Below are 27,184 nucleotides of genomic sequence, written 5' to 3' on the forward strand. Positions count from 1 at the left end.
CTGATAGGAAGTAAATGGCCATTACCCTGAAGCTATTTTATTACAGAGAGCAAAGCAGGCTATCAGGCTCATGTAGCAACATGGCTGGGAAGTCAATTAGAGCTACTAGAGATGACAAGATTCTATGTAAGTGATGCTGGAAGTACTTCACCCAGTTTAAGTGAAGAGAGAGGTCATGATAAGAAAGGATTAAAAAAATACAGATCTAACATTTGGACAGGACAACTGGACAGAGCTATAGATAGTCAATATAAAATAAACTAAGAGAGCAGCTGAACATTATGCAAAACATTATGCAATATATCTCAGCTATAAAAGATTTTTGACTGAGTAGTCAAAAAATAATAACAGAAGAGAAACATTCAAAGACATCCCAGGGAAATGTCTATGTTTTAAGGATAAAGCATTAAGCAATCAGCCAGAAATCAAAACAAAACAATAAATCATCTGCACAGGAAGGAAAAAGTGTAGCTTCCTAACTCTCCATAATACTCAATGTCACCACTACTAGCATTACATTCGTTCACTAAGGTACTTGGAAGGGAATTAAGGCATTTTTTTACAAAAATAAGAACTTAAATATCATTTCTATAGAAATATTTTAGTCTTAAATCTTTTTCACAGACTATTAGACCTAAAATCTAAATATAAAAATATTAGAATATAAAGTCTAAATATAAATATAAGAACATTCAAGTTCTTAATTATATACACTGAAAATCAAGAGCACACTATTCAAATGCAGTCACTCATAAGGCCAGGTTAGGGTCCTCAGACATCAATAATGCCCCTAGTGATAAACAGAAAAAAAGAGCACAAAAAATATAGGTCTGCACCAATGAAATAGCATCAGATGGTCCATAATTATAGTACATTTCAGTTACACATAGTAAATATTATCTAGATTATAAAATTAGTACTTATCAGATGACAACAGAAGTGTGATTCATTAAAGGACCTTTTGAAAGTAGGCCAGACATAAATAAAAATAACAATATTTCCTTTCTTTAAGGATGGTTCTGCCCCAGGTTTCAGAGTTGCAAACAGCAAGGGGAGTGCCAACTACATCAGCCTCCCAATTTGATCTTGCTACATAAATGGTGTCACTCAAGGGCAGAGGCCAGATGGTGTGAGCCATCCTGATGGCATGGCCTAAGGAAATAGCCTTGAGTTCTGCTGCTGAGATTCCCCAGGACTATCCTGCATCCTGTTTTTGAGATGTGGTTGATCCATTCTTCCTTCAAAGATAATTAGCATCCTTAAAATCACCATGCTTTAAATTGTCCAGAGTTGGGATTCAGGAGCAAATGGAGTACTTGGAACTGGGTCTACAAGGGAGGAAGCTGTAAAACAGTGTCATGTTGAGGCTGGGAAGGAGCAGCCTGTGACCATGGAGGTGTGCCAACTAATTAAGCAGTTTCACAGAAGAGAAAAGCCATGGGGAATCAGGGAATTGGAAAGAGAAAGGCTCACCCTTCAGGGTAGGGTGGCTGTTTCTACAGACATGAGACAAAAAGGGTCTCCAATAACTTAGAATTAATTGCAAGCTCAAATCTCAAAATTCATTCCCCAAAGCATAAGACGCATGGGTGAGATTGCTTAAAGCCAAACTTAGGAGGCTGGTCAAATGGAAGCTGAATTACAGAAAAGTCTAGTTACGTCTGGACTATGAAGCCGTGGTATGGGTAGAGACTTGACATGATTGAGGCAAGGGCAGTGATAACCTCCAGAAGGCCTGGATGAACCTATAGGTGCTCTGGCCCCTCCCTGCCCCCATCCCCACTGTAGCACTCCCAGCCCCTCCGCACCCCCCCCACCCCCATTCCTGCAGCAGCTGAGGCAGCACACTGGGGTGTTTAGTGGTGGTCAGGTGTACCTGCCTAGGGTCAGGCTGACTGGTCTGATCCCAGCTCCACCACTTACTGTGAGACCCCAGGCAACCTGCATCACCTGTCTGGGTCTCCACGTTCTTCCCTGTAAAGTGCCCTGTGTGGGAGGAGCAGTAATGGGCAAAGTGCTCATGGCTGTGTCTGGTTCTCAGTTTGTCCTATCAAGGAGGAGATGATGGTTGCTTTTGCATCATCATTACTATTTATGAGGAACCTATTATTCTTCAAGACCAGGCTCAGAATCACAACCACAACTCAAGAGGGCAGAATCCTGGCATAGTCACAGGAAAAGCCCAGTACGCTCAGTAATCCCAACTGTGAAAAAGCAAAGTGCTTCCAGAATCAGCTTTATGAAAACCAGATGTGTTAACAAATTCATTAAGAAGATATTAATACACCAGTAACTACAAAAAAACATTTCTCATTAGTGTTCTGGACATTCTTACACCATTTATTTCATCTCACATACAAGGGAGAATTTCTTTCCATGCCATTTCCACCAACCTGGAGGCCAGCTGCATGCCTCCATTTTCAAAGCCAGCCATGGAGCATCTGCAAACCTGACGTTGGCTTCCATCATATCATCTCCTTCTCCACCTCGGACTCCCCTCCCTTTAATAAGGACTTTGTTACAAAACCCAGGGAATCTCCTACTTCAAGATTCTTAATCATATATGCAGTGTGTCCCTTTTGCTCTATAAAGTGACATATTCATAAACATCAGGGATTAGGATGTGGGTTTCTTTGGGGGCCCTTCTCTGAGGGCCACATATGCCCTGACCATCTCTCCCCTTTGCCTGTAGGATTCCCAGCACTATCTACACCCACAGAGCTCCACCCCAGGGGCGTGGCAGGAGTGTGCTGGCCAGGGTTTAACAACAGGCTCTTGGTCAGACAAATAAATAAAAAGGCCCCACTTTGCAGCATTTGTTATTTGTATTGTTTAAATACTTTGATCATAGCCAATAATGACTTCAGGATTTTGGAGTTGGAAAAAGACAGTTACCCACCACCTGACAAACGCAATAAATTACTCCAAGAACTTAGGGAACTAGTTAATGAAGTAAAGCAATTAGGGAGAGAGGAATTTTAAGTGTTACCTTTGTTTTTATTTTATTCTAAAACATTTAATTAGGTATACATAAATTAATCATAAAACAGTTAACAAATTTCCTGAACATGTAACAATAAGCTCTCACATTTGCTCCAGGACACCAGTGCCTGGTAGGGATATAATAAATATTAATGGCTAGTTGGGTGAGTTAATATAGCTAATGATAGCATGTCAACATGTTTAGTTGTTAGTCATCTGATTACTTTTCTCAGACATTAGTTTAAATTTGAAGACAGATTGTGTTTATTCTAATTTGATGACAGAACCTACTAAGTTTGAACATTACCCTTACTGTTCATATAACATGACATTTTAAGAATTTAAATTTGGTTTTAATTAAATTGGCTTTCCCTATTATTTTTCTTTATTTTGGCTATTGCAAACATTGGTGGAAATACTAACATAGGAGATAGTCAAGACATTTAACTACTTTATATGAAATACATACTCGTAGGATAAACAGGAAAAAAGAATCATGAATATGCTACTAACTTGGTTTGGAAATTGTTTCCACATTCATAGTACATGAATAATAATGTATAAACCAGCACTGTACTGCTGTAAAGTATTAACATGCTAATCTTTGAAATTTAAGATGGAAAAATCTCCTGAGCACTTTTATTCATAACCTTAATGAGAGCAAAATGTTTGTTTTTTTTCAATATTGATGGACACATTCTCTACTACAGCACTTACAGTATTTAAATTTGGCTCTTATTTAGTATAAAATACTTTAAATACTGTGGTCTGCAATTTTCCTGATTACCTACTAGTTTCCTACATATCCAAAGCACAATGCATACATGTAAGTCAAGTCAACTTGATATTGTTCAACTCTATCAGACATGATTCAGAATTTTAACATTAATTCCAATAGGATGGGGTAGGAAAAGTCCCAAAAGCCAGATGACACATATTAGTGGGATCGTGAGAGATGAAATAACTGCCTGGGAACACTTTTTAAAAATATTGTAAAGTAAGTGAAGCTTTTCCTAGTTACTCATAAACTATTGCAGAGGAGTCACACTTTTCAAGCCAAGGTGGGGAGGCAATGTCCAAGTGTGTGTGGGTCGCAGTTGTTAAGTGGTAGGATTATGAAGAAAACGTGATCAAGCAGAAGGAAAGTGGATTTTATAGAAAAGTGTGTATTCTGGGGAATTATAGTCAACTGTAAAGTTAACAATTGCTTGTTAAAATAACAAGAAATATCAGATAATTGGAATAAACAGAGAGACCTCTATTTCTAAATAAGAGTGATATTCTTGAGACAGATAGTTAACAAATTCAGGGTATTTTCACTGACTTACATGCAACTAAGTAAGTACATGTCCAGTGTTTACTATCGTGGCTTGAAAACATAAAATTTGTGTAGTCACTTTTGCGAGCACACTTAGCAATTCTGCTTGGAATCAAGATTCAGAGCCACAATCTATGAAGATTATTTTCGATAGCCATAGTACAATAACTAGCCTTTCCAGGTGGTGCTAATTTCAGGATTTACTTACACACTTCCTGTGGTGGAGCTGCTATCAGTGAGGAAAGACCCATTAGTCCTTTCCATCTGGGCCAGCCTGAAAAATAAAAATCAGGAGTTAGAAACAAGGCCAGAGAGAGCAACGTCAAGGGGTGTGGGAGGGGGTGGGTGTCTCATAAATTATTCTCAAACTGCCATAATCCTGACAAAATGCAGAAAAGCCCAAACTTCTTACTCAGATTGTAAAATCAGAACAACACATAATGTTGACTTACATTTCTAGCACTACTGCCTTAAAGCCTGTAGGCCTTTATCTTCGACCATGTAATATGGTTTCCTAATTGATCCAGGTTCCTAACTGACCTCCCAGATCCTCTCCTGCGTCTTCATTTTCACACAAATCTGATTATGCCCCTCCCATGTTTAAGGGCTCTGTGATTCTGTGACTCCCCTCTTCCTAAGGACATCACTGGCAAGTGGGTTTGTAATTATCACTCCAGCTTCTGTCCTCTCACTCTTGATCCCTTTGCTATATGCAGTTCTTTAAATGACTCACATTCTTTCTCAGTTTAATGGTTTTGAATAGTTTTTTTCCATTAGCCGAAGCCTGACTTTCCCCACAAATTCTCTACAACTGGGTCTTGACTAAGATCCAGTTCAAATGTTACTAACAGATGATGCTTGAAATTATAGATACAGCTAGTTATGAGCACTGCAGATGCCTAGTACATGCCTCCGCAAATGTGTATACTTCATCAAGTCCAGCCTATACTTTGTATTATTTGGGGACTCTAAACCCCTATAATAAAACATTAGCACACACTTAATTTTGTATAGTAATTCTGATGTGCATCATCTCTTGAGAACACTTCCAATTCCCTCTTTCATTCATTATGACTGGGTTACATTATCTAAATGCTACTTGTATGGTACTTGGCTTCTCATGGGTTCAATAATCAATCATAGCCTGTTGAGATTTATTCTTCATGAAACATATAGCAGCTATTTGGTAAAGTGCAAATTGCAAAATGGAAAGATGAGAGCCCAGATTCCAAACAGAACAGACCCCTGCAAAACCACATGCCTTAAATCAAGGGTTGTAGATGATACAGGGGAGATACAGAAGACCCATCCTGGGTGGCCGTGCGGCCTGGGACCTGCCCAAAGGGCTCACCTCGTGGCGTATTGCTCTATTCGTGAGTGGGTGTCATCATGGAACAGCTGAGGAGACTGCGAGGGGCTGTGAGAGAAAATGCAAAGAAACAGTTTTATGCCCCACTATTGAAAGATGTTTCTATTAGGAATGTTAGCTCGGTTAAATAATGAATCAGCCATGCAAGCAAACCGCTAGGATTGTTACCCAGGAGGCGGAACTATTATTTTATAAGAAGAGTTTAGTAAACACCCCCATGCTAATAAAACCAATCAGAACATCCGTCTTCTGCACATGGAGCTGTGAATACTCACTCATAGTTCTCGGGCCACATACTGATGAGTGTGATAGGACTGCAGAGAGGGGAGAGGGAAACAAAAGTCACAGAACAAACACTTTAGAGCAATTTATGACAGAAGCTGTGGGAGTTGGGGAGGCAGCTACATTCTCAATTGTCTTCCCCACATGCTGGATTTCCTGGAGGCCCACCATGGGGAAATCAAAAGTAACAGAAATTACTGTTTACTGTTTATTCTGGTGAAGATGTCGTGTAGTCAAGTGCCTGCAGGGTCCTTTTCACAGATATTAACAGGGTATTTGTTCTAGGACAGCCAATACATCTTTTAAATATTTTTGAAGAATGCTCTAAAACAGTTCAAACTTACAGAAAATTTTAACGTGCTTAGAATATTCCAAGGGGAGATAAAACCATATTTTTGATTTTTCTTTTCTGGAGAAGAAACTTGGTCTGAAAGTTGCAACAAAGTGAGATTTTTCCAATTCTTTGTCCGGTTTTAAGTGTAGAAATTCAAATCCAGGTGTATGTGAAGCTTCTCAGCTTCACAAGTACATTGGGAAAAAAATGCAAGCCCAATTTTCCACCCCTAGACCTCATGCCAAGTTATCATTAAAACTGAAAGCAACTTCTGTAATCATGACATATTTCCTTCAAGCAAAACTTTATCCAAAAGTTCAATATATTAAATGGATTAATGAAATCTTGTTCTGCCTGACCTTGGGTTTGGTCACCTGTATCACCCTGGGACCTTGGGGTACCCTCCAACTTCACAGCACTGCCCTGAAATCCTCAAGTCTCCAGGAAATAGTGTTTGAAAATGTCTGCTCTTAGTTTAAAAGCTAGTTCAAACTATAACTTTTTTTTTTTAAGTGGGAGCAAAATAAAGGAGAGGTATTGATGAATGTGGAATTTATAATTCTAAAGAAAAGAAGTTCTCTAATTAGGGTCTCTTACAAAAGCTAATGCTGTTGGAAACAAAGAAGGAAAGTTTAAATCATGTTAGATCAACTAGATTCTATTTCTATTATACCTACATACTTCAGAAATTGTTATCACCTGCTGGAAAACAAGTTGATGTTTGAATATGGAGAATTATCTTATTGGGAAGAAAAATACTAAAGCTCTTGAATTTACTTTCAAAAGCATTTATTCACTCTATTTATTAGAACATCTTATTGTAACTAGACTTAATTATCTACATATAAAATAGATACAACAGCAAGGGCTATTCAACAGACTTTTTACATCATTGCTTTTCATTAACTCTGAAATTTGGATGTCAGTGTCAAGTGAATGATTTGCTATACACTTTCTAAAAAATAGTAACTGCTTGAGAGATCATTTCTAAAACTCAAGTGTAACATAACATTTGCTGTGAGCTTTAAACATAAGAAAAATATGTATTTGTTGTCTTAATTGAACTTGGGAAAGATTTGGGAAATTACTTAACTAATTCTGAGAAGTTAATTCAGTTAGCACAAAAGTGTTCACTGAACTAAGATATGAATGGTTGAGGCAGAAAGCAGAACTGAAGAGTTTCTCAAAAGAAGTCTTTTTATATATTGAGAAAAATTTTAAGGAAAAAAAAGATAAAAAATTGAACTTTAGGCTTCATTGACATCAAAGTATTTTGATTTGGAGGGACAAAAATAAAACAACCCTGTTAAGTGTTAAGCTTTCTCATTTATTTCTGGGGGAAACACACACACATACACACACACAACAAGTTTCCCACTGTATAGTTAGAATCTATGATTAATGGGAGCTAAAAAAATATATATGTTATTCTGGATATAAAAATTCAGCCTATCCCTGCTTTCCAGGTGCTGGCTGAACAGGGTGTTTTAGCTAATCATACCCTGATATGCAAGGGGTCAGAATCTACTTAATACACTTAATGTTACATGAAGTGTAACATAGATTTTCTTGAAGAATTTAGTGACCCCTACTGTGCCTTGCATTTTTAGCTGCCTGCTCCTTATAATTTCTGTCATTAGCCTTCTCCAATCTATTTGCCTCAAAGCAAAATAAGCATGATCCCAGGCTGCTCTAACATATAAGCTTCGATGGCTCCCCACTACTTGCAGGATAAACTCCACACTTGGCCATGGCTTCATTATCTCTCATTTCTTGCTGCTATTTGCAGATTACCATCCCAGTTTCCTACCCATTTTACCTCTTGTCTGAAAATGCCTCTCTTGCCTGGAAACTCCCTCTCTCCTCCTCCCACACCAGACACTGGCCCCATCAACTTCGCTGTCACTTCCTCCCAGTCCAGTGTTCCCATAACCATAATTCGCCTTACTTTGAGTTGGGTCATGCTAAAGTAAGAACTTTAAAAATCACAAAATTCATCTATTCCACTATAACCCATACTATGGAAAAAGTGTCTATTTTATTACTCTATTCTTGAGGAAACTCAACCTTTTTTTTTTTTAGCAAATAATAATTAATCCCTTACAATTCTTAGAATACTTTTTGCCATTATTTTAGCTTGTTTCTCAGATTTAACTTTCAATGGTCATTTTTTTAATGAAGCTCTACTCATTTATTTTGTTTTTTTTTAAATCTTGCATAGTTACAAAATTAATTGGACAAGACTTAGCATGGGTTTGTTTATCACCTATTAGTAAATAACTCATTTTTCCTATATATTCCTTCTATGCATGCAGGCATGTATAAATTACTGGATAGGGGATAATACATTACATTTTGTGAGGATGAAAGAGAAAAAGGCAAAAGATAATTCTAATTAACTTCATAAATAACATCAACTTATTCACTATTTTTTCTCCAGTGTTTTCCCACAAATATTAGAAAAAAATGAAATCTCAATTTTTACTGCCCACTCATATAAGTGGTTATCCCTCAAGGTTGAGTGGCCTGCACTAGAAAGAGTTCAGCACAAAACAAAGTATACTGAGTCCAAGAACACATCAAGGATTTTTTTTAAAAAAGAAGAAAATCTGCCCTTTGTATCTAGTACCTCATAAATCTTTTTCAAAAATGATTTTATGACAGCTGATTTAATCTACACTCCTTCCTCTCTTTCTCTTGCTTTTCTCTTACTGAAAATACTGGTTATTTCACACTAGATGAAATGAGGCATTTTCAGAGTTACAGTTAAAAATCACAACACAAAATTATTTGGCATGCTTTTCTGTTCTTTTTTTTTTTTCACTTGAACTGAATCATTCAGAATAGCACGATTGATGCTCATGATTATTTTGACAACGAAAGGCAAATTTTCAACAATGCATAAAAGGAGTGCAAAAGATCAACCTATATGCATGGCTCATGTGAAGGATATAGATATTTGGGACACAAAATGCCAATATTTTATCCAAAGAGAATGTACATCAGCAGTGTAAACCCACTGAATTAGCCTGTAAATAAAATCACTCCCTGATAATTCTAAGCTTCAGGCAGCTTCTTCAAAGGGTAAGTAATACCTAATACCAAGAGAAGTAAAATGTTGTCTTCATCATGAGGTTAAAATGTAGCTAAAGTATGTATTAGATACTAAAGCAAATAAGGATGTGTCATACAACTTTTTGAAGAAAAGGGAAAAAGTAAACTCACAAAACACTAAGGTAGAACCAAAATCTACCTTTCCTTATAGATTTCAAGCATTTGAATACCTCTCTTCAAACTGAAATTGTTTCAATAAATTTTTTTCTATAGCAAACTGTGGAACAAATGACTGGGAGGCATCTATGTGATTCTGATATTAAGCAAAGTGAACGTAAGCTTGAATTTGGCTGTATGCTTTATTTTTTAAAGATTTATTTATGCATATAAGAACAGGGGGTACAGCGCAGAGCTGCAGGGGTGAGAGGGTTCACCAGAGACAGAGTGGGAACAGAACAGGTAGATTGACTGAAATACACTGCTGAGGGGAGCAGCGGGCGAGACAGGAGAGGTCTGCTGCACCATGTGGGTAGCTCCCTGGATGGGGATTGAACTTGTGCTGCAGTGGCTGCGAAAGCTTCATAGTCTGAGACTTATCCCCTTGTGCCACCAGGAAGGCCCCTTTTGCTGTATACTTTAAATGTGTATGTGGTATTTTTATACTATCTACATACACAGCTCCATCCTATTTCTTTCTGTAAGCACTTACAACATTCATGATAGTGAGATGTGATAAACATCTTCCCTGCACTGTGGCTGTGGTCTTTCTCCTACTCAGCAGTTCCACAAATTAAAAAAAAAAAAATGCATCTGTACATTCAATTAGTAAAGCCTTCTGTTTGGTCTACAGGGCTTTCTATGGGAAAAAAAATTCAGATCAAATAGTCTTTCCCTGTATTTTTTTTTTTTTTTTTTCATTTTTATTTTATTTTTTTTTTTAATTAATAAATTTTATTTTTATATTCCCCATACAATTGCAATCCCCCCATTCTGACCCCAATCCCTCCCTCCCGCCCCCCACCCCCCAAAAAGTGTCTCTGGTTCATAGTTTTTGTTGATTTTGATTTTCACTTTCTTATAGTTATTCATTTTCCTGGTCCCTTATTTAAGTTTTCTAGATCCCTGCTATGAGTGAGACCATCCGGTATTTTTCTTTTTCTTTTTGGCTTATTTCACTGAGCATGATCCCTTCCAGCGTCATCCATGTTGCTGCAAATTGCATGTGTTTATCTTTTTTGAATGCTGAGTAATATTCCATGGTATATATGTACCACATCTTCTTGATCCAGTCATCTATTTTTGGGCATTTGGGCTGTTTCCAAAGCTTAGCTATTGTAAACAGTGCTGCTATAAACATAGGGGTGCAGGTGTTCTTTGGAATTGATGTTTCTGTGTTCTTTGGGTAAATACCTAGGAGTGGAATTGCTGGATCCTGTGGAAGCTCTATGTTTAGTAGGTCCAGAAATCTCCACACAGCTCTCCATAGTGGTTGGACCAGTTTGCACTCCCACCAACAGTGCAGGAGAGTTCCTTTTTCTCCACAACCTCGCCAACATTTGTTGTTGCTAGTTTTTTTAATATGTGCCATTCTCACTGGTGTAAGATGGTATCTCATGGTAGTTTTGATTTGCATTTCCCTGATTGCAAGTGATGTTGAACATTTTTTCATATGCCTGTTGGCCATTCGCATTTCCTCTTCAGAGAAGTTTCTTTTTAGTTCCTCTGTCCATTTTTTGACTGGATTATTTTCTTTGTTGTTGTTGAGTCTCATCAGCTCTTTGCAGATTTTTGTGATCAGTCCTTTATCATTAGTGTTGTGTGCAAAAATGTTCTCCCAGTTGGTGGGGTTTCTCTTTGTTTTTGTTATTGTCTCTTTTGCTGTGCAGAAGCTCTTTAATTTGATGTAGTCCCAACTGTTGATCTTTGCCTTCACTATCACTGCTTTGGGTGATGTGTCTGTAAAGATGTCTTTGATATGCAAATCACGTAGTGTTTCGCCTATATTTCCTTCTATGTATTTTATGGTTTCAGGTCTTATGTCTAGTTCTTTAATCCATTTTGAGTTGATTTTTGTATATGGTGTGAGGTAGTGGTCAAGCTTCATTCTTTTGCATGTAGCGACCCAGTTTTCCCAGCACCATTTATTGAACAAACTTTCTTTGCTCCAATGCATAGTCTTTGCTCCTTTGTCAAAGATTAGTTGACCATAAATCTGTGGGTTTATTTCTGGATTTTCTATTCGATTCCATTGGTCTGTATGTCTGTTCTTGTTCCAATACCATGCAGTTTTGATGATTATGGCTTTGTAGTAGAGTTTGAAGTCTGGGAGTGTGATGCCTCCATTCCCTTCTTTTTTTTTCAGGAGAGCTTTGGCTATTCGGGGTTTTTTGTGATTCCATATGAATTTCATCAATAATTGTTCTATTTCTTTGAAGAATAACATTGAAATTTTGATTGGAATAGCATTGAATCTGTATATTGCTTTTGGTAGGATGGCCATTTTAATAATGTTCATTCTCCCAATCCATGAGCAGGGGATGTCTTTCCATTTCTTTGTGTCTTCTTCTATTTCTTTTAACAGTGTTTTATAGTTTTCTTTGTATAGGTCCTTTACCTCTTTTGTTAGATTTATTCCCAAATATTTGATTTTTTTTGTTTCAATAATAAAAGGGATGGTTTTTTTGATTTCTTCTTCTTCAGATTTATTGTTTGTATATAGGAAGGCTACTGACTTTTGCGTGTTGATTTTGTATCCTGCCACTTTACTGAACTGATTGATGAGTTGAATTAGTTTTTCTGTGGAGTTTTTGGGGTTCTCTATGTATATTATCATATCATCTGCAAAGAGTGATATTTTGACTTCTTCTTTTCCTATTTGTATTCCTTGGATGTCTTTCTCTTGTCTTATTGCTCTGGCTAGGACTTCCAGTATTATATTGAAAAGCAGTGGTGAAAGTGGACATCCTTGTCTTGTTCCAGATCTTAATGGAATTGCTTTCAGCTTTTCACCATTGAGAATGATACTGGCTGTTGGCTTGTCATATATGGCCTTTATGATGTTGAGGTACGTTCCTTGTATCCCAAGAATTTCAAGGGCTTTTATCATGAATGGGTGTTGCACTTTGTCGAAAGCTTTCTCAGCATCTATTGATATTATCATATGGTTTTTATATTTCTTTTTGTTGATGTGTTGGATAACGTTGATTGATTTTCGGATGTTAAACCATCCTTGTGTCCCTGGAATGAATCCTACTTGGTCGTGGTGAATTACCTTATGGATACACTGTTGGATTCTGATAGCTAAAATTTTATTGAGGATTTTTGCATCAGTGTTCATTAGGGAGATTGGCCTATAGTTTTCTTTTTTTGTGTTGTCCTTGTTCGGTTTTGGTATTAGTGTAATGTTGGCTTCATAGAACGTGTTAGGTATTATACCTTCCTTCTCAATTTTTTGGAAGAGTTTGTGAAGGATAGGTACCAATTCGTCTCTGAATGTTTGGTAGAATTCATTTGTAAATCCATCAGGTCCTGGGCTTTTGTTTTTGGGGAGGTTTTTGATTACCATTTCAATTTCGCTAATTGTAATTGGTCTGTTTAGGTGTTCTATTTCTTCTTTATCTAGCTTTGGGTGATTGTAGAGTTGTAAGAATTTGTCCATCTCCTCTAGATTGTTAAACTTGTTTCCATATAACTGTTCATAGTAGTTATTAATAATTCTTTTGATTTCTGCTGTGTCCGTTGTGATTTCTCCTCTTTCATTTATTATCCTATTTATTTGTGCTTTCTCCCTTTTTGCCCTTGTGAGCCTGGCAAGGGGTTTATCTATTTTATTTATTTTTTCGAAGAACCAGCTCTTGGTTTCATTGATCTTTTGGATTGTTTTTTTAGTTTCGATTTCATTTATTTCTGCTTTGGTTTTTATTATTTCTTTTCTTCTACTGGTTTTGGGGCTTTTTTGTTGTTCTTTTTCTAGATCTTTGAGTTTCGAGATTAGGTTGTTTCTTTGAGTTCTTTCTTGTTTCTTGATGTGAGCATCTATTGCTATATATTTTCCTCTTATTACTGCTTTTGCTGCATCCCATACATTTAGGAAATTTGTGTCCTCCTTGTCATTCAATTCAAAGAATTTTTTAATTTCTTCTTTTATCTCCTCTTTAGTCCAGTGGACTTCCAGTAGTGTGGGTTTCAATCTCCACGAGGTAGGAGAATACCTTGCCTTCTCTTTATGGTTTATTTCTAGTTTGATGCCTTCATGGTCAGAAAAGATGGTTGGTATGATTTCAATCTTGGTGTATCTGTTGATGTTTGTCTTGTGCCCCAGTATATGATCGATCCTAGAGAATGATCCGTGTGCGCTTGAGAAAAATGTATACTCAGATTTTTTTGGGTTTAGTGTTCTATATATGTCTGTTAAGCCTAAGCACTCTAGATCCTTATTTAGAGCTTTAGTGTCTTTATTTATTTTTTGTCTTGTTGATCTATCCATTGTTGATAGTGGTGTGTTGAAGTCTCCCACTACGTATGTGTTTTCTCTGATGTCTGTTTTCAGAGATGCCAATAGTTGTCTGATATATTTTGGTGCTCCTTCGTTTGGTGAATATATGTTAATGAGTGTTATTTCTTCTTGAAGTATTATCCCCTTGATCATAATGTAATGACCACTGGGGTCTCTTTTTATCTTTTTAAGTTTGAAATCTGTTTTATCTGATATGAGTATAGCTGTTCCTGCCTTCTTTTTTGGTCCATTTGCTTGTAGAATTGTTTTCCATCCTTTAACTTTGAGTCTGTTTTTATCTTTTGCAGCTAAATGTGTTTCCTGGAGACAGCAAAAGGTTGGGTTTTGTTTCTTAATCCAGCCTGCAACTCTGTGTCTTTTTATTGGAGAGTTTAGTCCATTTACATTTAGAGTTAGTATTGATATGTTAGCATCTGTATTTGCCATTGTGTTTGTCTTTCCTTTGATTTTATTTATTTATTCTTTTAATAACTTTCTTTGGCCTTTTTTCATTGTTATTCGTCGCTCTGAGGTTCTGGCTTTAGGACTCCTTGTAGTATTTTTTGGAGTGGGGGTTTAGTTGCAATGAAATTCCGGAGTTTCTGTTTGTCTGGGAAGGTCCATATTCTTTCTTCAAAGAGGAAGGAGAGCTTTGCGGGATAGAGTATTCTTGGTTGGCATCTGTTTTCTTGGAGTCTGTTGACTATGTCCCTCCACTCTCTCCTTGCCCGTAGTGTTTCTTCAGAGAAGTCTGATGTCAGTCTGATCGGTTTCCCTTTGAATGTTATCTGTTTCTTCCCTCTTGTTAGTTTCATTATTTTTTCTTTGTCTTGGATTCTTGGGAGCTTTACTATTATGTGTCTTGCTGTATTTTTCCTTTTGTCATGGAAGTTTGGTGTTCTTCTTGCTTCTTGTATATCAATTTTCAGATCCTTCTTAGCGTTTGGGAAGTTCTCTTCAATTATATCCATGAATATTTTCTCTGTTCCTACATCTCTCTCCTCTCCTTCTGGGATTCCTATAACTCTTATATTTCCTTTCCTCATGGAGTCAGATAGTTCCCGAAGTCTTTCTTCGGTCTTTTTCCTTCGTACTTCTCCTTCCTTTTCTGTTTTTGTTCTCTTTATTTCTGTGTCTTCAAGAGTACTTATTCGTTCTTCCATTTCATCTATTCTGCTTTCACTGCTTTTCCCAGAGTTCTTTAGCGTCTCCATTAATTCTTTGATCTCCTGCATTTCTTTTACTTCCCTCTTTAGGGACTCAATTTCATTCTTCTGGTCATTAATTATTTTCCCCTTATCATTGTTTTCCTTTATGACTTCTGTCAGTTTTTTAATCACAGCAATTTTAAATTCTCTATCTGGAAGGCTCAGAAGTTCTTCCAAGTTACTGTCGTTGCAATCTGGTAGATGGTTTTCTTTTTGTGGTGTGCTATTTTGCTGAGGAGTTGCTGGGTTGCATGTTGTTTTTCTACTCCCTACTGCCTGTTTTCTAATTTGCCGTATTCCTTGTGACACTGTGTTGCTGGTACTGGCCGGCATCTTGGGCGACCTTCCCAGCTCACCACTGGCTCCTCTGGGGAACTTCTGCTGGGTTCACAAGTCTCCAGCAAAGACAGGTCCCTGCTCTGTCTCCTCGGTGAGCCTTCTGCTGGGTTCACACAGTCTCCAGCAAGAAGGGTCCCTGATGCAAAATGCCAGTGCCGGGGACGCGCTCCCCTGCACGCCCGGTCTGCCCCAGCGGTGGGTGCTGCTCCCCTCTGGGCTGGAACTGCAGGCTAGAAGGTGCCCGGTGTGGGCAAGCCTCCCAGCTTAACCTCTGTCTCCTCGGTGAGCCTTCTGCTGGGTTCACACAGTCTCCAGCAAGAAGGGTCCCTGCTGCAAAATGCCAGTGCCGGCGACGCGCTCCCCTGCACGCCCGGTCTGCCCCAGCGGTGGGTGCTGCTCCCCTCTGGGCTGGAACTGCAGGCTAGAAGGCGCCCAGCATGGGCAAGCCTCCCAGCTTACCTCTGTCTCCTCGGTGAGCCTTCTGCTGGTTCACACAGTCTCCAGCAAGAAAGGTCCTGCTGCAAAATGGCGATGCGGGAACGAGCTCCCCTGCACGCCCGGTCTGCCCCAGCGGTGGGTGCTGCTCCCCTCTGGGCTGGAACTGCAGGCTAGAAGGTGCCCGGTGTGGGCAAGCCTCCCAGCTTAACCTCTGTCTCCTCGGTGAGCCTTCTGCTGGGTTCACACAGTCTCCAGCAAGAAGGGTCCCTGCTGCAAAATGCCGGTGCCGGCGACGCGCTCCCCTGCACGCCCGGTCTGCCCCAGCGGTGGGTGCTGCTCACCTCTGGGCTGGAACTGCAGGCTAGAAGGCGCCCAGCATGGGCAAGCCTCCCAGCTTACCTCTGTCTCCTTGGTGAGCCTTCTGCTGGTTCATACAGTCTCCAGCAAGAAAGGTCCTGCTGCAAAATGGCGATGCGGGAACGAGCTCCCCTGCACACCCGGTCTGCCCCAGCGGTGGGTGCTGCTCCCCTCTGGGCTGGAACTGCAGGCTAGAAGGCGCCCAGCATGGGCAAGCCTCCCAGCTTACCTCTGTCTCCTTGGTGAGCCTTCTGCTGGTTCACACAGTCTCCAGCAAGAAGGGTCCCTGATGCAAAATGCCAGTGCCGGGGACGCGCTCCCCTGCACGCCCGGTCTGCCCCAGCGGTGGGTGCTGCTCCCCTCTGGGCTGGAACTGCAGGCTAGAAGGTGCCCGGTGTGGGCAAGCCTCCCAGCTTAACCTCTGTCTCCTCGGTGAGCCTTCTGCTGGGTTCACACAGTCTCCAGCAAGAAGGGTCCCTGCTGCAAAATGCCAGTGCCGGCGACGCGCTCCCCTGCACGCCCGGTCTGCCCCAGCGGTGGGTGCTGCTCCCCTCTGGGCTGGAACTGCAGGCTAGAAGGCGCCCAGCATGGGCAAGCCTCCCAGCTTACCTCTGTCTCCTCGGTGAGCCTTCTGCTGGTTCACACAGTCTCCAGCAAGAAAGGTCCTGCTGCAAAATGGCGATGCGGGAACGAGCTCCCCTGCACGCCCGGTCTGCCCCAGCGGTGGGTGCTGCTCCCCTCTGGGCTGGAACTGCAGGCTAGAAGGTGCCCGGTGTGGGCAAGCCTCCCAGCTTAACCTCTGTCTCCTCGGTGAGCCTTCTGCTGGGTTCACACAGTCTCCAGCAAGAAAGGTCCTGCTGCAAAATGGCGATGCGGGAACGAGCTCCCCTGCACACCCGGTCTGCCCCAGCGGTGGGTTCTTTCCCTGTATTTTGACGCCTTTGAGATATGAACTGTCATAAGACACTCTCGCTGCTCTTTGATTATCTTTCACATATGCAATAAAATGAGCTATGAGTTTTGAAGATTCAAGTTTGACTTTACAAAAATTGTATTCACATACTTTTTATACTTCTTGCTACAATATTCTCAAGAATGTAGAAAATGTCACACTTTTGTGCTTCACTTCCATGGTCACTGAGAGGCCATCTCTCTGTAACTAGAACGTCACTATTTTTTAATGACTGATTTTCCCTAAGATTCAAGCACAAGAAAATTGCCTTGGTAGGCATATTTAAACTGATAGTTTAAAAAATGATTTGAAGGGGTCTCCCTGGTGGTGCAGGGGTTAAGTGCTGGGCTGCAAAGCTGCCAGCAGCCTCTGCGGCACCGGTTTGATCCCCGGCCACTGGTGAGGGTCCCACATGGTGCGCAGACCTCTCCTGCCGCGCCCGCTGCTCCCCTCAGCAGTGTATTTCATCAGTCTGCCTGTTCTGTTCCCCGCTCTGGTGAATTCTCTCACCCTCCCACGCTTTTGACTGTACCCAGTGCTTGTATAAATAAATAAATCTTAAAAAAAAAATGATCTGAAGATTTAAAACTGTATCTATTTTGGTCTTGACATGCAATTGTTTTCAATTAAAGTTCTTGCATATTTTTCTGGCTCATTTAAAAAATTCTTTTTCATTTCATTTTATAAATTCATATTTTCATTTGTTTTATAATTCCACAGTAATTTTGTTACCTTGAAACTTTGTTTTATTTATGCTTGTAAACTCTAAGAAATTTTATCTATTCCATGTCTGTTTAGCCATACTCATATTCAAGAAATAGAGAAATTTGAACTGTAATATGAAATCTTGATAAGAGCAAAGGTATATATCTGAAACAAGAGACTTATTATAAATGAATATTGAACTGTATAAATAGATATAAAACATATAATAGTAAAATAAATCCCCAATGGGGGGGGGGAATAGAAAATAAACAATGGAACAGCATATAATACAATTTGCCTTTAGTATTTTAAAAGGAAATGAGATGACTAGTGTAAAGGCTGACACATTCTTACATATTTTGAAAGTTTAGGAATATAGTTATGATTAAATTTGGAATTTTAGACGTGACAGCAAAATCAAATAGTAGAAATTTATGCTGTGGAGATTGCTTCCAAGTTTAATCTACCTCTTTTAAAAAAATGAAACATTTTACCCAAACACAAATTTATCCTGTGTCACTAATATAATAAAAGGCAATATAAATACGAGAGAAGTTTTCGTACTAAAATCAAACTTACGTCTCTAAGTTGTCACCTTCAAGAACTGTCTGGACAGGCAGGTAGCCAAGGCGAGGATGTTTGGCAAAGTATTTCTTTGATCTGAACTTATTCTTCAGCACCTTTGTGAAGTCTCGCACATCTTCCCCAGATGTTGTCTATAGAGTTGAAAAAATTACATTTTTCTCATTAAAATAAAAGGAGTTAATATCTCTAATAAAATGATGCACATGTACATTGATGCTGCTGAATGATGACCATTTCGGGAGCTTCATTTATTTCTGGCATAACATGCAGCATGATGAAAACACATGGCCATCAGGACTTATAATTAAATATATTCAGCAACTATTTTATAATGTTTAACTTTTCTGTTGAAAGTAAACCAAATCTAGTTCCTTTTATCAATATTTCAAAAATTGTTTCAAAAAGTAAAATGAGATTCAGCAACATTATCGCTGGTTGTATACTTTATTCACACTATTGTTCAGGAAAATTTGACATGGTGAGTCTGGTGACAAGGTCTACTGATAATGTGACTGTTTAAAATGGCTGTCCATTTTAATCTAGTGGTTAAAATAGATTGATTTTAGACTAGAAACAGCTTGGGCTTACTCCTGTTTTCTCTCTTCTGTAAGCCTGGAAAATCAAAACTTTCCCTAATTGTTTGCTGGAAGCAGGCATGTTTAGGAGGTAGGCACTCTTTAGTGGAAAAAGTGTTAATGTAAGAGATGACGGTTTGGGGGTACTGAGATCTAACCAGGCAGACTAGGAGAAGTAACAGTTGGGAATAAAGGAGGACACTTTTTAGAGAAGAAGCACCTGGGACAAAGAATAAAGCCAAAGATATATCAACTACTGTAAAGGCTATTTTGCAACAGACCCAAATTGCAGGTCACGAACATTTTAAGAGGTTTATCCTAAGGTTTTTGACAAAGAGAAAAAATGGGAAGTTTTCCATGACAGAAATACAAAAAGAAGACCAGTGAGCAATATGCATTTATGACTTATTTCTCTCTACTCATAACATATTGTTGTCATACAGAGAGAAACTGAAGTAGTGGCACCAGTTTTTATTTCGTTCATCTCCATCTGGCAATACAAAGACTTTCATTTTGAAATATAGTGGTTTGCTAACCATATCTAGGTCTTCAACTGGGGGAGCCCTCACTGCAGGGAGTGGGAGAGAGGCCAGTGGGGAGACAGCGGAGCACTTGCCCAATCTCAGCCAGAGCAGTGGGCAGTAAGTACAGTGGTTTTAGTGTATTCAGAGTTGTGCAACCATCACCACTATCTAATTCCAGAACATTCTCATCACCTCAAAAAGAAACATAATGCCCACTAGAACATATCCCCCCATGAGTTCAGACCCTAGCAACATACTCTTCTATTCTGTTTTTATGGATTTGACTATTCAGGGAATTTCTTTTTTTTTTTAATAAATTTTATTTTTATATTCCCCATACAATTGCAACCCCCTTATTTTGACCCCAATCCCTCCCCTCCCCGCCCCCTACTCCCCATAGAGTGTCTCTGGTTCATAGTTTTTTGTTGATTTTGATTTTCACGTTCTTATAGTTATTCATTTTCCTGGTCCCTTATTTAAGTTTTCTAGATTCCTGCTATGAGTGAGACCATCCGGTATTTTTCTTTTTCTTTCTGGCTTATTTCACTGAGCACAGATGAAATTGTACAATATGTGGCCTTCTGTGATCAGCTTCTTTCACTTGGCATGTTTCTTAGCTTATCAATATTTGGGTCTTGATATGAACTCTTGCTTCAGAAAAAAAGATACACCATCAAAAAGTGAAAGTCCAATTCCATATCATACATTCTTTAGCTAAATACATTCACATCACGGAAGAACAAAGCAAAATCAAACACACAATCACCTCTCTCTTGCTCTACCACCATGATACCACACCACCCCCAAAACCACCACCTCTCTCACTCCCTAACATACCAAACAAATTACCTATTTGCTTCCCCAAAATTTATAGCAAGGGATGAAATTAAATTTGCACTTCTGATAGCAGTCAAATAAAATATTTGAAAAAACGAGTGAATTATATAGATATAGCACATTTTTATTTCCTCCTCAATTTTCATATTGAGGGAACTTACTATAAATATTTGTTCTTCAAATTATTAAATTCACTAATGCCATAAACTTTATGCAGTATTACAAGAAAATGTGAGAAGAAATGCATCACACAGGAACTAGGTATTATATGCAGGATAGAAGGTAATTCTTTAGTTGGTATAGAGCCAAAAAAATAAATTAGGCCCATTTTTTTCCACCAAAAAGTTAAAAGCTATTTATACATATGTGATTTAATTTGCTATCTAATGACTGTACCTAATATTCTCTATTTTAAAGTGCTAGAGTAATGTTTTGCTAAAAAATGAGAGGACCACCCACCTAGCATAATGAATATAATTGGACTTACTTCACACTTCACATAATACTTTGTTCTTTTTCCTTTTTAAGCAAAGAACTATTGGTATTATAATCTTGAAATTGAACAGATCACTTATTACTATATGAATTATCCAACAGTTAAAATTATGCATAAAAGAAACTAAGCTTACATTTATGGCTGTAAGTAAATAAAGTAAAATAAAAAATTTTCTAGATCTCATTAGAGAACTCTGCCTGCTATAAATTACATTCCTTCAATCTCATTTAGCCAACTGCTAAGATGCTCGGTGGTTATTATTCACAAATTTAATTTGAAATATATTATAGCTATTATTTAATTTGAGATAATATGGTTTACAACACTGTGTATGTTTTATACATATACTCACCACTCTTTATTCCCACCTTCTTCTCTCTGGTAACCTCAGTTCTGTCTACAGAATCTACGAGTTTGCTTTTGTTGTGCTTTTTTTTTTTGGTCTGTCCATTTATTTTGTCATTTATTTTGATTATATTCTATATGAGTGAATTGATTTTTATCTTTCTTCTTTTGACTTATTTCACTTAGCATAATCCTCTCAAGGATCATAAAATGGCAAGATTTCATCTATTTATTAAAGCTGCATACTATTCCATTGTGTATACATACTACATTGTGTTTCTTCATTTACCCATCAAAGGGTACTTGAGTTGCTTCCACATTTTGGCTATTGTAAATAGTGCTGCAATGAACATAGGGATGCATATGTCTTTTCAAATTAGTGTTTTCATATTTTTTCAGACAGATATTTGGCATTAGAGCTGCTAGATTATTTTTAGATATTTTTAGATATTTGGCTTTGGAGCTGCTAGTTCTATTTTTAATTTTTTTGAGGACGCTCCATATTGATTTCCAAAGAGGCTGAACCAAATTATGGTCATTTTATTACTTTCAAGTCACATATATAAGACACATTTAGTGTAAGTACAATTACAAAAAACACATACATGAAACAAAAATTAAAATTGGTAGCTCCCTGACCATCCAGAACAACTCTTAAAGTGTGTAAAACTAGACTGATGTATTTTTAATCCTTTTAATTGCAAAATAAAGCATAGATACATAAAACTACAAATAACAAATGTATGACTTAATGAATTATTTCAAGGCAAATACCATCCAGTGAGGAAACAGAACTTCGCTGGACATTCCAAAAGTTCCTTCCCCGTGTCTCAGTACCCATCTTGAAAATAATCATTACCCTCATTTTTATAAGAAATGAAGACATCTCTGCATTTTAAAAATAGTTTTTCACCCCAATATCTATCCCTAGAGTTTAGTCATGTTCATTATAAAATAACCTAATACAGCGGAAGTCACTTTTAATCTAAGGGTTTCTCGCCCACGCTTGCTACAACACTTGTTGTACAATTTACGTGTGGAACAATCACATAATTTGACCTGTTAGAATTTTCCAGAGTTTGGAAAACTCTGAGACTGAATTTTGCTGACTGTGTAAGTTTGGTGCAATTCTTCAGTATATTTCTCTAAGTTTCTTCTTCAGGGTCTCCCTTTATTCGTAGTTGCTTTCTTCATTTCCTTTTTTCATTTTAAAGTTTTCCTCTATTAAGGTGTTCAGCTATTGTGCTTTTCACTCTTATCTTTTTTATGGCTTGTTCAAACATCTGTGCTACTGTCCTCTTCCCCAGATCCTACATGAGGGCTGTCCTTCAGTTTCTCACTTTTGGAAAGCTAGCAAAGGTGAGTCACTGTGGAAAGCACCTTAGAACTGAACCTACAAATACAAGAGAGTATTCAAATTACACTTTCTCCACCATCTTCTTGTTAAGTATCAGTGAGATAATGAAACTTATTTGGATAATAAGTAGGCAGTCCTTGACTTGCTTCTCACCAACTAATACAAACGAAATGAATGAAATACACAAGAGTGTTGCCGGATTATAAACTCTGCCCAGAGTAGCTATATCCATAGTTACCCTAAAAACTCAGTTGTAAAGTGGTTTCAGATGATATTTTTCTCCTGAGTTCAATTTGGCCAACCAGAAAAGAAAAATATTAGGAGTATTAATTTTTTTTTTCTCCATTTTATTCCTGGATTGTGAAAAGCTAAAGGTATTATGGGTATCTATCACTGCCTTGTGCTTGTGTATCTATACACACAAGCATGTGTAGTATCCTATGTAAAATACTGGTGCTCACCCCCTCCCCCCCAAAAAAAACTACCATTAACAGCAAAGATCCACAAAGCAGAATGTAAAAAAGCATTATTAACAATGATGCTAAATAAACTGAAAGCCAAAATAACCCAAGTTGAAATGGTTTAGCAATTTAGACAAATAAAAAGAACTACAAACAAAGAAGCAAAAGCATGCTGTTTGGAAATCTGGGTCAATTCATAATGTGGGGTAACATTATTATCTGATTCCTTAACAATCACTCCTAACATTAGATCTTCAATTGTTCACTGCAGATAAGTAAGTTACATACAGAGAAAAACAAAGAAATACAAAAAGGAAAATCAAGGATACAGAAGAAGCAACACAGTCATGTGGCCCATGAGTGGCCAAATGAGACCTTGAATGTGTGAGGATAATTAAACATGATCATTTGGATTATGCATAACTGCTGAAATTATCAGCAAGATTTACTTCTTAAGTGCATCTGTCAATAGTCCCCAATGGTCTGTGCATACTTCTGAGCATTATGTTTCCTTATGGTAGGATTTCTCTTAAAGATATCCTGGTGGCTTTTTTAATTGAATTTTTTTTTAAATTGAGGTAATGTTGGTTGACAACACCCCATATGATTTAAGGATATGGGTCACACTTCTTCAGATATATGTCACCACACTACCACCAAGCTACCCATTGGGTTCCTTCCCTATTTTGCTCCCCACCCTCATCTTTCTCCTCTCTGGTGGCCTCAATTCTGCAGTCACATTTTAAAGGCTTCTTTTTTGGTTTAGTTTTTTCTATTCCCTTTCATTTGTTTCATTACATTCCATATATGAATGAAATCATCCAGTATTTATCTTTCTCCTTCTGACATATTTTGCTTAGTCAACCGTGAAACAGACTCTCAGTTTTGATTTAAGTTTCAGTGATTAGAACAGTTGAAATTCAGATGCACTGAATTCCACGAAAAGAGTAAATTCTGTAATATAAGCTGGGTGACTGTAATGGCAGGAAGGGCCAGATCAGGATCTCTATGATCCGAGCAGATGGGTGAAGAGGAGAGTGAGTCCTGCAACCCTCAGTGGCTTTTGCAAGCTTTTATTGGGATTTACTAGGTACACAGCAGGCAGGGGTACCAGGGGGCTGGGATGCTGGGATCCCAGCCCCCAGCAAGTCTTCACTCTACCTGGGCTCTCAGGCCTTCTCTGGTGGTCTCTACTTCTTTTTCGCTTTCTTTCTCTCTGCTACTCCAGTGGTTCTCCTCATGGTTCTGCTTCTCTGTTTCTGCTGGCATCCCCGTGATGCCACCCTTATAAGCCCAATCTTAGCCCAGGTGTACCCACTTATGCATGCCCACACCCTACTCTAGGTGTCCGCCATTAGGCATGCATTCAGGACCACAAGGATCCATCATCAATCCAAATGGCGGACAGAAAAGCCTGATGCTTTTTCACTTACCCTACAGTGATTCTCAAGTTCAATGGAATAATATGAACCTAAATATTAGCATCAACACAATTAACAAGGGGTAAAGAATAAGTAGGATAATAAGTCATGCATGAAAACAGATTTTGCCAAACCTGACCTTATAAGCTAATGAGATTATCTAAATGCACTCAACTTGCTGGGAAAAGAATGTAAGGTGGGTGTAGGGGGCGGGAATGGGCACTGAGCCGGTTTTCTATGACTGAGCAGACGGGATAAAGGAGAGAGTCCTGGAGCCCTCAGTGGCTTTTGCAGGCTTTTATCGGGATTTACTGGGTATGTGGCAAGTAGGGGTTCTGGGAGCCGGGAGGCTGGCAGGCCTCCCAGCCAGCAGCAAGTCTTCACTCTTTCTGGGCTCTCTGGTGGTCTCTGCTGCTCTCGTGGTTCTGCTTCTCTCGGCTTCTCTGTTCTTCTTGTGGTTCACTCTGCTTCTGTTGGCGTCCCCGTGACACCGCCCTTAAAAGCCCAGTCTTAGCCCAGGTGAATCCATCTACATCGGCCCACACCCTATTCCAGGTGCCCACCATCATGCATTCAGGACCACAGGGATCCGTCATCTATCCCAAAGACGGGAGGGCAGAAAAGCCTGATACTTTTTACCTTACCCTACAGCGGGCAAGAAGTGAAAAACCATCCAGGGTGCAGAGGTCAGGGGAAAAACAATGACATGGCATTTTTTAGCATAGTGGGAACCATTCCAAGTCTCATGGGAAGAATCCATACTGCCAAAAACAAACCACACAAACTCAATGTAGAGCTTTCCAAAGAATGAATCAGCATTTTCTTATATTTGATTTTTACAGTCTGATGGGTGGAGAGAATGGGCAAAACAATGATTTCTAATTATTCCTTTGTTCATTTTTGTTTTGGTTTGTTTCTTGCTATGATGTACAGTTTGTAAAGAAAAGATGGGATTTCACTTTTAAACTTAAAAACTGATTTTTCTAGTCTTCTAAAATCACAGAAAATATAACATTTTGGTTAATTTCTCCATATATTATTCACTAAGAATAAGCATCAACCGATTGCTTCAAAAACAACTTGCATTTGCCTAAAAAATGCAATTCAAATCTCTTTCAGGTGTTAGAAACTTAGTAAGATATTTCCCATTGAGGTATTTATTTTTCCTGTCCTCTTCTCATCAAAATCTCAAATTGAACTATGTAGGGTAAGGTAAAAGTATCAGGCTTTTCTGCCCTCCCGCCATTAGGACAGATGAGGGAACCCTGTGGTCCTGAATGCATGCCTCATGGCGGGCACCTGGAGTGGGTGCACCTGGGCTGAGAGACTGAGTTTATAAGGGCAGCGTCATGGGGACGCCAGCAGAAGCCGAGAGAAGAGAAGCAGAGAGAACACCAGAGAAAGCCCAGATAGAGTGAGGATTTGCTGGGGGCTGGGAGGCCTGCCAGCCTCCCAGCCCCCCAGCACCCCTGCCTGCCATATGCCTGGTAAATCTAAATAAAAGACCTGCAAAAGCCATTGAGGACTCTGACTCCTTCACCCTGTCTGCTGGATCAGAAAACCTGCACCGTGTCCATTCCTGCCCCTACAAACTACTTCTGTCCAAACCCTGAATGTAAGCATGAGAATTTTACAATGTTCCCACCCCAATAATTTGAATGCTGAGAATAGCTGTTGTTGCTAATTATTCTAGCAATAAAACTTCGCGAATATTCCATCCCTTCTTCCTGAGTAAACATGTCTCCTCCACCACTTTCCTATCCTTCCCTTTATTTCCTAACGTCTATATTTACCAACAGGCAAGTTCTCCCTCTCTTGTCTTTCCCCATTTCTCTTTGTCGCTGCAAGGATTTGCTGTCCCTGCCAGATGCACAAGGCTCTTCCTGTTTACCTTTTCCCCCCTATTTTATCAACTTTGTGTTCTTGTACTTATGAACACACCCCTGCTGCATGTTGTTCCTAACTGCACTTTCAACCTCTCTCCTTCGGTGAATCCTGAGGTTCCTGTGATGACACCGTTTCCTCACAATTGTCTCCATTATGGGTGACTTAATCACTGTTTCTTCACCAAGGCCAAGACAACAAGGAGGTTTTCACCGTGATCCCCCTAGCCTGGGCCTTCTCGCCTGTCTACTCCCCTTTGAGAGTCCCTGGCCAGCAACAGCTATCACCTGTTACTTCTAGACATACTGATGGCCTTCTAAATGCCATTTAACCTCTAAAACTTCCTGTATTCACTGAGGTCACACACCGGGTTGTGTCCACATCATCATAACTCAAAGTATCTTTCAGGCCCAAATCTCTAACTTGGAAACATCTTTCATTGATTTGAACGCTTGTCACCCTTACACCTACATCTTTGATATGAATAAATCTGTTCTTTCCCTCATGGACCTTGGTTTCTAGCCCTTCAGCCCCTTTTGGGGTTTCTTCACCATGGAGTTGGCTACCATCAATCACAGCCTCATTAACACTGCTGAGTTGTCCATCCCCTAAGACTCCAACTGTACCAACCTCACCTGCCACCTTTTACTTCCAAAGCTGCTGAGTAATGATGAAGCCAGGCTGCAAGTCCTTGCCAATTAACCTCAGCTGCACTTTTGTGGCAAAGTAACAATCAATTTATTCATCTCTTGGTGACTCATGCTTGCCCCCAGTAGCAATTCCAAAACATTTTCCATCCCCTTTCATATATAACTCTATTCATATTCAGTTCTCTCTCGCTGTCAGGAATTGCATGAACTCTTATA

General features: G+C 39.1%; 1 protein-coding gene across 1 annotated transcript in view; it reads right to left on the minus strand.

Moving 5' to 3' along the window:
- UTRN (utrophin) overlaps positions 1 to 27,184 on the minus strand; it is a gene marked incomplete at both ends in the record, with an annotated part of 425,527 nt that overhangs the window by 15,813 nt on the left and 382,530 nt on the right. The window contains 4 exons of the mRNA XM_084229017.1: positions 4,509 to 4,574; positions 5,652 to 5,717; positions 5,945 to 5,983; positions 18,413 to 18,549. Of these exons, the coding sequence (XP_084085143.1) occupies positions 4,509 to 4,574; positions 5,652 to 5,717; positions 5,945 to 5,983; positions 18,413 to 18,549 (308 nt within the window). The remainder of the gene's footprint in view (positions 1 to 4,508; positions 4,575 to 5,651; positions 5,718 to 5,944; positions 5,984 to 18,412; positions 18,550 to 27,184) is intronic.

The sequence above is a fragment of the Talpa europaea genome (genome assembly GCF_964194135.1).
Source record: "Talpa europaea genome assembly, chromosome: 2".
In the NCBI taxonomy this organism is placed as follows: Eukaryota; Metazoa; Chordata; class Mammalia; order Eulipotyphla; family Talpidae; genus Talpa; species Talpa europaea.